This window comes from Scaptodrosophila lebanonensis, unplaced genomic scaffold (assembly GCF_003285725.1).
Source record: "Scaptodrosophila lebanonensis strain 11010-0011.00,11010-0021.00 unplaced genomic scaffold, SlebRS2 tig00000072-arrow-pilon, whole genome shotgun sequence".
Lineage (NCBI taxonomy): Eukaryota > Metazoa > Arthropoda > Insecta > Diptera > Drosophilidae > Scaptodrosophila > Scaptodrosophila lebanonensis.
The window spans coordinates 1,299,500-1,312,566 of record NW_022060558.1 but is presented as its reverse complement, the minus strand read 5'-3'; the positions used below and the strand labels follow the sequence as shown (position 1 = coordinate 1,312,566).

The 13,067-nt window shown below is 38.2% G+C and overlaps 2 protein-coding genes and 1 long non-coding RNA gene across 4 annotated transcripts; all 3 read right to left on the bottom strand.

Annotated features, from left to right (window-relative positions):
- Positions 1-537: 537 nt before the first annotated feature.
- Positions 538-1,848, bottom strand: LOC115625396. Its single transcript, XM_030520435.1, has one exon. The coding sequence runs from the start codon at positions 1,846-1,848 to the stop codon at positions 538-540; it is 1,311 nt and encodes a 436-aa protein (XP_030376295.1).
- Positions 1,849-2,967: 1,119 nt separating this feature from the next.
- Positions 2,968-4,412, bottom strand: LOC115625516. Of its 2 annotated transcripts, none has more exons than XR_003995526.1 (6): positions 4,251-4,412; positions 4,045-4,175; positions 3,896-3,986; positions 3,598-3,832; positions 3,268-3,511; positions 2,968-3,199 (listed from the first exon to the last, which is right to left on the bottom strand). It is a non-coding gene; the product is annotated as an uncharacterized LOC115625516 (long non-coding RNA). The 2 variants fall into 2 exon arrangements; XR_003995527.1 differs by having other exon boundaries at positions 3,660-3,832.
- A 2,112-nt stretch (positions 4,413-6,524) lies between these two features.
- Positions 6,525-8,225, bottom strand: LOC115625395. The gene has a single exon (XM_030520434.1). It carries the CDS (start codon positions 8,223-8,225, stop codon positions 6,525-6,527), a length of 1,701 nt encoding a protein of 566 aa, XP_030376294.1.
- Between the last annotated feature and the right edge of the window lie 4,842 nt (positions 8,226-13,067).

Below are 13,067 nucleotides of genomic sequence, written 5' to 3'. Positions count from 1 at the left end.
ATCATAAAGATATAAACATATTTCATAACTAGATATACATGAAATTAATAGATAAATAATTTAGAAAATAACTTCATAATATTACGTTATTTTTCAAAAGGAGGGAGATGTAGTGTGCATACATAAGGAGTACACACTGTACGCAGTGCACTCTTAAGAACATACACTGTAACACTTTATTGCAGTGAATAAATTAATTCAAAAAGCCAAGCATAATTCGGACGCGATGTAATATGATCGCACATGCATTGGGCGACATAAGTGCAGCGTCAGTGCAACTAGTGTCAGCCACCTCAAGTGCACATAACATTCTCCCTCGCGCTCTCGCTGCCAACAGCGCTGAGTACAAATACATAAGTAAAATACATAATGCGGCCGCTCCGCTGCCGGCGTCTCTGGCAGCGCAGCTACGAGGCCTTAGCTAAGTTCATTTTAAAAAAAATGTAAGAAATCAGTATAAGTTCAAGTTTTAAGATTGAGTGTCATAAAAGTTAATAAATAATTAATAAAAACTCATAATAAAAAGTACGTATGTTATTACACCATATCGAAGAAACTATTCTTTATCCAATGCGATATGAAACCGGCTTGACGTAGCTTCGTCAAAAAATGATTGAACCTGTCATAGAAGACAGAATTATTTCTTATCATCATCGCGAACAAGCACAGAGACTGTATGCAAACGTCGTTGGAATAATGGAAGAGCGGCCTGCGGAAGCCCCTCTGGAGACCGTCACACATGGGCCATTTATTTGAGGTGATGGTGTAGGCATAGGAGGTGTTCAGAGCATTCCGCATCTTCACCAGCTCGGAGCCCAAGTCTGTCAGTCTAAACACGGTGCCGAACTTGATGCGCAGTTCAAAATCGTATCTGTAGAACTCATAGCGATAGCTCCAGATGCGCACTTGAGAGCTCTCTAGATCATTGAAGGTTGTAATATGATTTTGGCGCAATGGGTGGATAAGGAACGTCTGCACGCGAGCTTCGTAAAAGGCCAAGAGTTGGATTGCAAGGCAGAGCGCAATCAGTCGATAGAATGAGGAGGCAACATTGTCGAGAGGCCATGATCTTTGGCGTCGGATACACATCATGATAGGCGGCAAGCCTACGTACAGGGCATAAAAGCCGAGCAACATTATATAGGACTCCAGCTTAAATGCTTTGATGATTGCGTCGCGGGCGCTTACGTGACGCTCCAGAGGAGTCATAATGCACCAACTACTAACAGCCATCGGATAGGTCATGTAATAATAACTGCCCCAGTCCAAGAAACTGGCTGAGGCAGTAATATCTAAGGATCCATTCCTAATGAGATCGCCCAACAGCACCTGATTTGGAGGATTGCCTGGTATAGGCCTTTCAAGCCAACGCAGCGTGGCATTGTGATAATGGGCGAATTCCTCCAGAATATACCACAGCATGCCAATGACGCGAACTTTCCCTTGGTGCTCATAGACAATTGTATATGGCTCTGCCTGATCTGGCATGCTGTAGATGGGGTGGTGGTGCATGTTGAGCAACTTGTCAGGATATATAGATGTTGTTTCTTTATATGGCTGGAACTGACGGACTTGCAGCTTGAACTTGGGATAGCCCTCATAGCCATAGTAGAGGAGGGTTTTGACGAAGCTGCTGCATATGAGCACTACATTGAGCATGCTTAGCTGGAAGCTGTGCTGCAGGAGTGCATCAATGTTTACGTCGTTATCACCACCACAGGTAAGCTCTGTGTGGCTCAGTTCTATCAGCACCTTGACTTCCCTCACGTGTTGTAGGGAATGGGCCAGCATTTCTAATAATGTCTGTGCCCGTTTCGGTTCCGCTGGCAGGCAAGCCAGTACAAGCATATTTCTGCTCTGGCTCCATCTCAAATTGATGAATCTTGTGGTATTCCATATCAAAATAGCCACATGCAGCGCTTGACGCCTCAATAGCTCCACACTCCAACAGTTTAAGCTTCCAGGATTGTAGTAGAAAATGATTTGTGCTCTTGCCGACCATTTCAAATAGTCACTGAATGGCTCCGAAACGTCCGTGGTATAATTTCGTAAATCCAACATCTGCGCACTTCCCTCAATCCTTTACTGAAGGATTGGATTGACTGGACATATGTTAAAGTCGTAGCTGCCTGCGTTAATTGTGTACTAATTACATAGTTATATCTATTTGTATTATGATAAGGCTCTCTGTATGAGGAGCAACTCTCTGACGTAATGTATATTATATGTGGCACGCAAATAAAATGGACTAACCCCCATTTTGGTTATCGATTTAGGTCACAAAAAGAGATGAACATACTACACACTGATGGAAATATTTGTTCCCTTACTAAATTAAAACAACTCATTATCGAGAAATAATAATTAACGACAGTGAGGTAAGCCCTTTTTAACCGACTTAAAAAAACAAGAAAGAAATGCTAAAGTCGAGCAGGCTAAACTCTTAAATAGCCTGTATGGTATAAAAATTGAGAAATATATCACTTTTTTTTCCTTTTTGTAATAATTATTTGTTACCTCAGAATATTCGACTGGGTGAACCGGTTTTGATGATTCTTTTTGTATTTGAACGCTGATGCTTCCCGTATTGTCCCATTTGAATTTGGTTCGATTGTGACAATGGCATCTATAAAAAAAACTACCTTAAACATACCTCATTTAGCCCAAATAGTTCAAAATGTTATTCCTGCACAGGGTGCTGTTTCTTCAGAATCATTCTCGAAATATTGTGTCACTTTAAATGACAAAAATGCCATCATTGTATTAGATTTGAAGACGATCCTTTTGTGTTCCCATTTTAATTGTTATACTCTGCACATGAAATGATAAATGTTATATTAGGTTTGCGGGAGGTGAACAATGTAATAGGGGCACCAAATTTTAGTTCAAGATTATTCATTATGTGAATGAGTGTTTCAGAAATTTCCTCCATCCCCCTCCCTCTTCAACGATTAAAAATTGTTTTCTTTTTTTAGTTTTCTTAATTTTTTCAAATTTTTATAATTACTTTAAGCATATTTTTGTTATGTCTATTGTAATGTCTATTTCTTTTTGAAAGCGGATCGGACTATACTGGTTAAATGGCTTGTAAACTTGGCATTGCTTCTTCTGTCCATATCGGCGGCCATGCCAGCTATTTGTTTCGAACTTATACCAAGCGAATTGTCTACTTCAAATGGGGCATATACATTTTGGAATCCTGAGAAATTTTTAGTATGAATAATGTAAACGATTCGCATTAAATGCTCCTTAAATGCATCTACTTACCATTGATTGGACGCTCCCAATCTAGCAGAAGTGGATCCCACAGTAAAAATAAAATCCGTATCTGTAGGGCCAATAGCTGTAGTATTGAGCGATGCGGCGGGTCTAGTAACGAGAGTAGTTGGCGTAGGATCAGATATGGTAGACACTAAGTCTAACATGTGTAGGAAGGATAAGTGCGGAAGCGTTATTGATAAAGGTAACGTCTGGCATAGTTGCAGTTTGAGATCATCATACGGAGTAGGGTCTGGAATAGATAGCTGGTTAGTACTCAGTTACTCAGGTTACTCAGTACTTCCAATAATAGATTAGTCAATGAAAAACTACATTTACCCTAAAAAATACTCTGAGCATATTTTTTTGCGAACATCATTTTGGTTTTTAACGCTTTCTACCTTTGCCAGATTTTGTGTCCTAGATCTGTCTGTGTTTGGTGGACTTTTAACAAATAGGTCGGCTCTTTACAATTCCTTAGTTTGTAATCACTAGATCTCAAGATGGTTTCAACTGCTCTACATTTCGGTTTTTAAATATGAATACTGCACAATAATCATGTAAATTTCGAAGGCTGAAAAATATTTCAATGTAGATTATTATAGTATTATACTATATATCTATAAAATGTACTTACCAATTAAAGGTAGGAAAAGTATACTAAAAATGTACAGTACCACCGTCAGATATGTGATTACTATAGATACAACGACCAGTGCTTTATTGTTCTGAAAATCACAGATAAATGATTAGTTTATCTGCTCCTACCAAAATACATGAATTCACCATCTTCATGCCAAGTAACAAACAAATAGGGCCTGCCAGAAGAATCAAGCTCAAGAATATCGATGCATAACTAATCGACTCCCAAGTCTTAAAAATGCCAGCTCCCTCTGCTTGATTATCATAAGGAGTGGCTTAAATAAATAAAATATATTTTAGATTGAGCGCTATTCAAAAGGTTATAAGCTTGCAGCCAACTAAGTACTTACTGGCATCCATGTATGACCTCAAAGCTAGAAGTATTTTCCAAACAATTGACCAAACGGCATAGAAAATACATCCAATACGTAGACTGGCATTGCAGCTGGCACAGCAGAAATATGGGACTATGCAACACATTTCAATTTGATGATTATGTAATTTTTCTAAATACTGACAATTATATATAAATGTTTGTGTACTTTAAATATTTGTGAAGAGAAATGAATTGTTTTATTTTACCAAGTATACTATGATGTTAATATAAAACAAGTAAAAAAGCTAATGTCGGGTGTCCCGACTTTGAAATACTCTGTACATATGTTTACAATAATTATAGAAAATAAAAAAGAAAGAATAAGAAAATTAAAAAAAAAATTTTGATCGATTTTACCTTTCTCGGTATTCGAACTCACGTAAATGGTGTATAATTGCACATTTACATAGCAATTGCGTCTGTGTGAGTGTATGAATGACTATGCGCATCAATTCGTGTCTGTGTAAACATGTTAGCAGTCAACCAAACAGCAACATCAACAACAGCCGCGGGAAGCGCTTGGGCAGCGCTTGAGCAGCGCTGCAGCAGCAAATATATTTATGGCTATAACTTCTTGTTAAATCGGTCTATCATGATGAAACTTGGCATACGGACATATAATTACTAACTGGGGGTATTTGCAAAATTTTAGTTCGAAATTCCAAGAATTACGGGAGTTAGAGAAAATCCCATTTGCGGGGGAGAGGGGGGAGGGAGGAAAATTCCAAAATATACATTTTCTGCGTATTCACGTAAGGCATCTGGGACTAAAATTTGATGTTCCTAGCTTTTATATATAGTCTTATAGTCTCCGAGATATAGGCGATTATACGAATGGAAAATTGGGAAAACCCCCATAGGGGAGAATTAGGGGAGGGGGGGGGGGGGGGGGGGAATAAAAAAAATAAAACAAACTCGTATAGAATACACACATAACGCATCTTTGTGCAAAATTTGGTGTCTCTATCTCTTATAGTCTCTGAGATCCAGGTGTTCATACGGACGGACAGACTGACAGATTGACAGACGGACAGACGGACAGACAGACAGACAGACAGAGCTAGATCGACTCGTCTCGTCATGCTGATCAAGAATATATATACTTTGTGGGGTCTGCCACGCCTCCTTCTGCCTGTTACATTTTTCAGCTCCCGCAAACCTAATATACTTCTGTACATTTCATGTACAGAGTATAACAAGAGAGAACGCTACAGTCGAGCAACCCCGTCATTAAAATAGCCTGTAATCTCCAAAAAAAGGAAATTTAAAAAAAATATATTAAATAAATTAAATTATTAAAAAAAATTGAAATAATTAATTAAATTAATAAAGAAAATTTATTAAATACATACATAGAAGACATGTTTGTGTACAGTTTTACAGCACACATTTACATCACGTGTCTATGTGGGTTTATATGCGTGTATATATGCAGCACAAAGTTGAACCAAAGCAGCAATAAAATAAATTTGACCTGCCTAGGACTTAGCGGAACCTCGATACCCAGTTTGGTTATTCTAGCTCTTGTACCTCCTGAGATTCTTGCGCTCATACCTACAGATGGACGGACGGACATACGGACATGGATATATCGACTTGCCTTGTCATACTGATCAATAATATATATACTTTGTGGTGTCTGCCACGTCTGCTTCTGTGTGTTACATACATTCGCACTAAACTAGTATACCCTTTTACCATTTGGGGACAGGGTATAAAAACACATATGGATAAGTGTTGAACTATACAATTGAATACATACACTTAGTATTTTATATGTATGTATAAGTATGTACATGCATATGAGAATAGATAGCACCTGCATCAAAAAATAAAAACATATGTACATATCAGCGTTGCCAGACGTCCGAATTTTAAATCAAAATTAAATGTCCCGCGCGGGACTGGATGAGTCCCGCTTTTCCAATTAATGGGGTCGGAGATTTTTCCTTCTGCTTGTTACATACCTTGCACAAACCCCTTTTATACCCTGAACCCAAAGGTTAAAAGGGTATACAAGTTAAATGCGAATTTATGTAACACACATAAGTTGTTGTTGCTGCTTTGGCTCAACTCTATGCTACACACACCCGGTTGCATTAGTTACGAAGTTAGTTAGTTCCACATGACAACAAACCTATTAATCAGTTTGGGAGTAAAACTCAATTCCTCCAGAAACGCCGTCTAATCATAAGAGAGCTTGGTTATTTTTATTAGGTGACTACGTACTTTAATTACAAGATATCGCTTAGATATGTCCATATACAAATGCACATGCGTAGTACGCCGCATTTTCCAAAAGAAATGTGCACATACTTAGAAGTAAGCCCATTGCGTAAACGCCAAGAACTGGAGCAATATCTTCTGGAGTCAAGGGCACCACCACATGCACTTCACTTAAGTCCTGCCTTCGCATTTTGCCTCCACGCACCATATCGTAGAAACTGTTTTCTATCCAATATGAAATAAAGCCGGCCTGTCGAAGCTTTGATATGAAATGGTTCAGCTTATGGTAGTACACCGAATTTTCCTGTATCAGCATGGAGAATAGACAGAGACTCTGTACGCAAATACTTCGCAGGTAACGAAAGATCGGCCGATGGAAACCACGCTGGAGGGCGTCATACAGGGGCCACTTGTTAGACGTTATAGTGTAGCCATAAGAGGTGTTCAGAGTATTGCGCATCCTCACCAGCTCAAGGCCTTGGTCTGTCAATCGGAACACTCTTGCAAACTTGATGCGCAGCTCATCTTCATACAAGTAGAATTCGGAGCGAACGCCCCAGATGCGCACCTGAGAGTTCTCCAAATCGCTTAAGGTGGCTATAAGATTTTTACGCAGTGGATGGATAAGAAACGACTGCACCCGAGCCTCATAGAAGGCCACAAGTTGGATTCCGAGGCAGAGTGCAATGAGACGATAAAACGAGATAGCTACATTATCAAGAGCCCAAGACCGATTAGGGCAAAGATAAGTCACAATAACTGGCAACCCCACGTACAGAGCATAGAGTCCCAACAGCATCATATACGATTCCAGCTGGAACGCCTTGACCAGAGCTTCACAAACACTAACATGCCGCTCCAAGGGCAACATAATGCACCAGCTACTGATAGTCATCGGATAGGTCAGCCCATAGTACCGTCCCCAGCCCATGAAGGTAGCCGAAGCAGACATATCCAAGGATCCGTTGTCGACGAGGTCCCCCAATAGTACTTGATTGGGTAGCTTGCCTGATATGGGGGTCTCAAACCAACGCAGCGTGGCATTATGATATTGAGCGAACTCCTCCAGGATATACCAGATAAGTCCGATGACACGACTCCTACCATTTTCATCATAAACTATGGTGTACGGCTCGGCCTGATCAGGCATGGAGTAGATGGGATGGTGATGCATATTGACTTGCTTGTCTGGATACATCAATGGTCCCTCTTCAAATGGCTTAAACCCTTGAACTTGCACTTCAAATACGGGATATGCTTCATACGTATAGTAAAGAAGGGTTTTAATGAAGTTGCCGCACATAAGTGCCACATTCAGCATGCTTAGTTGGAAACATTGCTTCAAAAGACTTCCTATATACTCCTCACTGCCGCCACCACACGTACCGTCTGGACTGCTCAACTCCACTAACACTTTCACTTGTCGCATATGATATAGGTGGCGAGCAAGGAGGTCAAGTAACGACTTGGCCTCTGTGGGTTCCTCTGGCAAACAGGCCAGTACCAACATGTTTCTGCTCTGACTAAATCTTAGGTTAATCGAGTTGACCGTATTCCATACTAGAATGGCCGCATGCAGAGCCTGACGTTGGAGCAGCTCCACACTCCAACATGGCAATTGCACGGGATTGTAATAAAACACAGTTTCAACTCTAGCCGAGACTTGCAGATGGGCATTGAAGGCGTCCAGAATATCCGTGCTTTCATTGCCTATGTCCAACATTTATGATTTCAACTCGAAATAAAACTGAATTGGACAGGCATTAAAGGCAAAGCGCTATGTCCTATAATTATACACATATTGTTTGATTATAATTAATACAATCTGAATCTTGATTACACATTTTGACAAATGAGTAGCAGACCGACGTAATGACAACGATTCAACTGCACGCGGTACCAGTCGTCGTTAAGCATTCGAAGTAACACATTTCCGCATTCAATGTATCGAGCTGATGTAGATGTCAAGTCTGCATTCCGGATAATAATAGCCAACTCATGCGGGGCCCTCGTCCACATAATGCTGAATAGTAGAAGTTTAACCAAAAATCAGACACAGTTCCAGCTTTCTCCAGAACGTTTCCCATCGACTTGAAATCTAATAAAGCGGATAAGCCCGATCACTAGCGAAGCAATGGTCGCTCACATCGCTGGTTTGAAGGATCATCCTTTTTAAACTCAAATTAAACAAGAAGAAATAACAGAAAATTTCATCGACTTCTCAGTGGCCACGGATATTATAGAAATAACTTCCAGCGCTTCGGGCTCGAGGAAAGAGAGGATTTTCATCTGATGTCCTTACTAGCGGAATGCAGCAGCCTTGGTGGCTTTTTTTAATCGATGCCCTTGTAAAGAGGACGCTTCACTTATCCAGTGAGCACCACTGGCTCTACCTTTTCGCCATATTTGTAATAGAGTTTAATACAATACACATTCTCATATGGTACATTGGATTCCAGTAGGTAGCTAAGATATCTTGTAAGACAATTATTTTGGTGGTCTGTTGATATTTTGCCATTTCTCTTTCCTGATTTTTATGAGGCCCCCTCTGAAACTGAATTCATGCCAAAAGCAACAAAATCTGACTCTCTTTTCTATGTTACGGTTTTAATAAAACCGTATTATGGTAGTGTTGGTGCATGTTTTTATTCCAGGTACTTTAAAACCGAAGTGTACGAATTAAAACTGAAATATTTACATTACAGAGCCGCACTCTTCATTAATTTCCTTATTATTTTGTATAAATCGTAATCTGTATTTGGTCAAAAAAAATAAAAGAAAATAATAATAATAATGAAGTGCTAAAGTTCTTGAAGTATTAAGAAAAATGATAAATACTTAAATTATAACGCGGCCAAAAAGTCAAGAATAAAATACTACTTTAAGGCATTTGGTAGGTGAATGCCTTACTTTATGCTTTTTCTAACACATAAGGCTTACATGCCTAGTGTAGTACCAATACTTTTAAGTACTAAACACACGTATGGGTAGTGAGAGGTGCGCTTAAAATACCAACTGCTATGTAATTAGAAATTTTCCACTTGCCTGCTGATTACGCCTCTCACTACTTCATTGCACGTCAAAGGCGTTGTACAGTTATTTATTGCATTTTATGTCCTGGCCTCAAAACCTCACAGATTGACATTTATTCGCTGAACATAGGCCCTTGGCAGGACGCCGCCATCCGTTGGCAGAATTAATGATGTGGCTGATAAGTTTTTTGGTTTATTTTTACAAACTTTTTTCACCTACTTTGCACAACACTGTGCGGTCAGTGCTGTGCACAAGTGTGTGTGTGTGTTTCTGTGTTGTGAATACTATTTTTTCTTGGCCCGCCTTATGTGTAAGCTCTTTTGGTACTACTACTACATATATTCATGTACGATATTATTACATATTACATTATTTATTTATGTAAATGCAACTTTTCACGCTGTGCCAAATACGTGGCATAATAAGTGCTCAAACAAATTAATTAGCTCTGCAAATCAACGTGAAGTCTTGTAATAAGTAGCTTGCTGGCAAGAATATAAATTAGTACTCTATTAGAGTAGCTTATTCGTACTTTGACCTGAAAGTGGAAATACTTCATACAAAGAAGTCATTTAAAAGCAGAGTACGATGAACTGAACAGAGAAAGACCAAATTATCATCCTTTGTTGCTTCTGTCATTTTTTTCCTTGTCTTTAATTATTATCTTTATGATTCACACACGTACATATATCATAAAACCACATGCACTTTACTTTACTTCCATCACAATTTATATTTTAGTTCAAGTATTTTGGTTTGGTTTTTATGTTTTAAGTCTTTAAACTAATTTAGAATTTGAAAAACGCACATAACATTACAAGTATAATCAGAATTTGATAATTATCTGATTGTTGAAAAAACTGTAAGTCAGTTAAGTAAAGAAAAGTGACATCAAGTGTGAAGTGTTTTTATCATTTTATAATTTTTTTTAAATAATCGGCAGACAAGAAATTGAAATCGGAAAGATAAGGAACACAGATGTTTCTGTCTTTAAAGCAAATGGCTTTGTTTATTACTCTTAAAATCTAAATATGTTCAATTCACAAAGAACAATGAGAAGGCGGAATCCCACAACATCTCATTGGCATTCATTCATATATAATTTAAATGGCTTCATTATAAATTTATCATCGATCTAAATTCACATTAATTTCACACCATTTTATTTATATTTTTTTATGCCCATGAAATTTTTATTACAAGCAATTAAAATATTTGGAGCTGTCAACATTTTCATTTATATTTTATGGCCTTTCATTACGACACTAATTAAACAAATTAGTCACATGACACAGTCGCATAAAACAAGGCGTTTGTTTATTTTCATAGCTAGAGTGTTTAGGCTGAAGTCACCAAACTTTTTTTCTATGAACTTATTGGAAAGCCTGGAAAGAAATGTGAAAATGTAATTGTATTGTTTGTTTTTAATTCTTAAGCATTTTATTGAAGCTTTAAGTGTAAGGCTTTGGAAAAACAAGACGCTGCTTAAAAACACCGCTCAAAAGTTAAAAGGGTAAGTTTAAAAGGGTTGCTGCTCATGACCAATTTAAAAATTTCTTTGTTACCAAATACTATTATGGTAATTTTTTTAAAGGGCCAGAACGCTTTGCGTCTGACCTCGCCAATTAAAAACGAGTGCGTTTAAATTTATGCAAAATATGTATGGCCGGTACAAACAAATCGGATAGTCAAGTAAGGGGCTCGTTAAACGCTTTTAAACTGATTGCCTTTTGACCCTTAAATTTTACACTCAATTTGGCCTTTTGATCACTTGGCTGCTTGTCGGGATTGCATGTTTCACAAGCTTTTGTGCACGGCCAACACTCAGGCTGATTAAATTTAAGAGAATATTCGAAAGCCCCGAGGACAAACAAGGAATGCGGTTAGCCGCCTTAAAGTGACAGTCAACATTTGACCGGAAGCCGGCGCACAAGTCCAGCCCACAACATTATTCAGACGTCCTCGACTTTATTCCAAGTGTCACACATAATATATTGCGCAGAACTGAGAATGCAAATGATAAAGTTTGGGCAGAGCTTACTCGTGCGGGAGTACGATTATGATGACTTGGCTTTTATGGCATTATTTAATTACGAAATGCGCCGAAACTTTCGCAGTCGACTCGACTATTTTTAGACGCTGCTTCATGCATTTCACGGGGAAACCGGAAGGCAAACTTTCACTCCCGCACCACACCGTGTGGCAGTTGCAAATGAACTTTAACAATTTGCCCGCTGCTGTTGGCACTTGCAACAGCTTGCTAATTGCCAGACAAGGCTCGATTTGCATGCATGACAAGCGCTTAGGGGATGCCACATACTTGTAAAATTTTTGTTGTGTATTATACAGAGGATACAAAATGCCGCCACATGGCCTTCCTCCCAAATAGGGGGAGACTATCGGATTAATATGCCTCATATTACGACACCATATGTATGATGGCGTAATAAACTTTTAATTCGCTTATTTAATTACTTCAGGGAACTGGCTATCTATACACCATAGATGTACTTAAATAGCTGTGTATAGTATATGGTTTTATGCATGTGTACTCTCTCTGTGTGTATGTGTGTCGTATAAATCGAAACATGATTACGCGCACAAACTGGCACACATAGCCTTAAAACAAGGATGTTCCTCCCTGCTTCGTTCCATTTAATTTTAATTGATGGGTGAATGAACGGACGTTGTCCTCAAATTAGGCGCAGAGGCTAAATGCGAGGCCATCGCGAATATGCTATTAATAATATGTAATCAATATACATATTTTGTTGAGGTAGGCAGTAAATTAGAAAGACGCACGGCACACTCTGCCCAAATCATTAGCCTAATGAAAGGCGGTCATGCCGAAAACGGTCAGAACGTCTGCACATAAATAATTGGTGGCCCAGCATTGTTTCTTCCGAATTGGTCGAGCACTGAAGTTGTTTTGGTTTGTGCAATTTAATAAATGTCAATGTATTGTACTGTTTTAGAGTTGTGTTTTTTTTTTTTCACCAAATCAGAAATTTAATTACAAACTTTAAAAGTGCGGTAACAAAGATCAATTTCGAAATAATAAAATTTTTCTAGAGTAACCAATTTTAATTCATCATTTTTTGCCAATCCATTTCATTACAAAAATTATTTTCGAATAATAAATCAGAACAGCTTGAATAGAAATTTAGTTTTTTGTTTCTTTTCATTAAAACTACACTTAAGTTATCAGAACTCTACGAATGGCAGGTCCGAAGAGTTTTTATTCTATGATAAATAATTTGAGTCCTCAACGCAAAGATATTTATTAAAATAATACGATTGATTTACTTTAGCAAGTTTTTATTCATTTTATTGTATTCCTCAGACTAATTCTTGCTAAAAGAAAAAAGATCCATGAATAAAAATGAGATATTAAGTCAAATATGTTATCGCCATTCGCCTTAAACTGGAATCTTAATTACAGTAAATGCCAAAAAATAGCTCTTCAAATACATATGGCTTTATACTTCAATAATAAAATAAATCTAGTTGCTGTAATGAAAAGTAGGCTTGA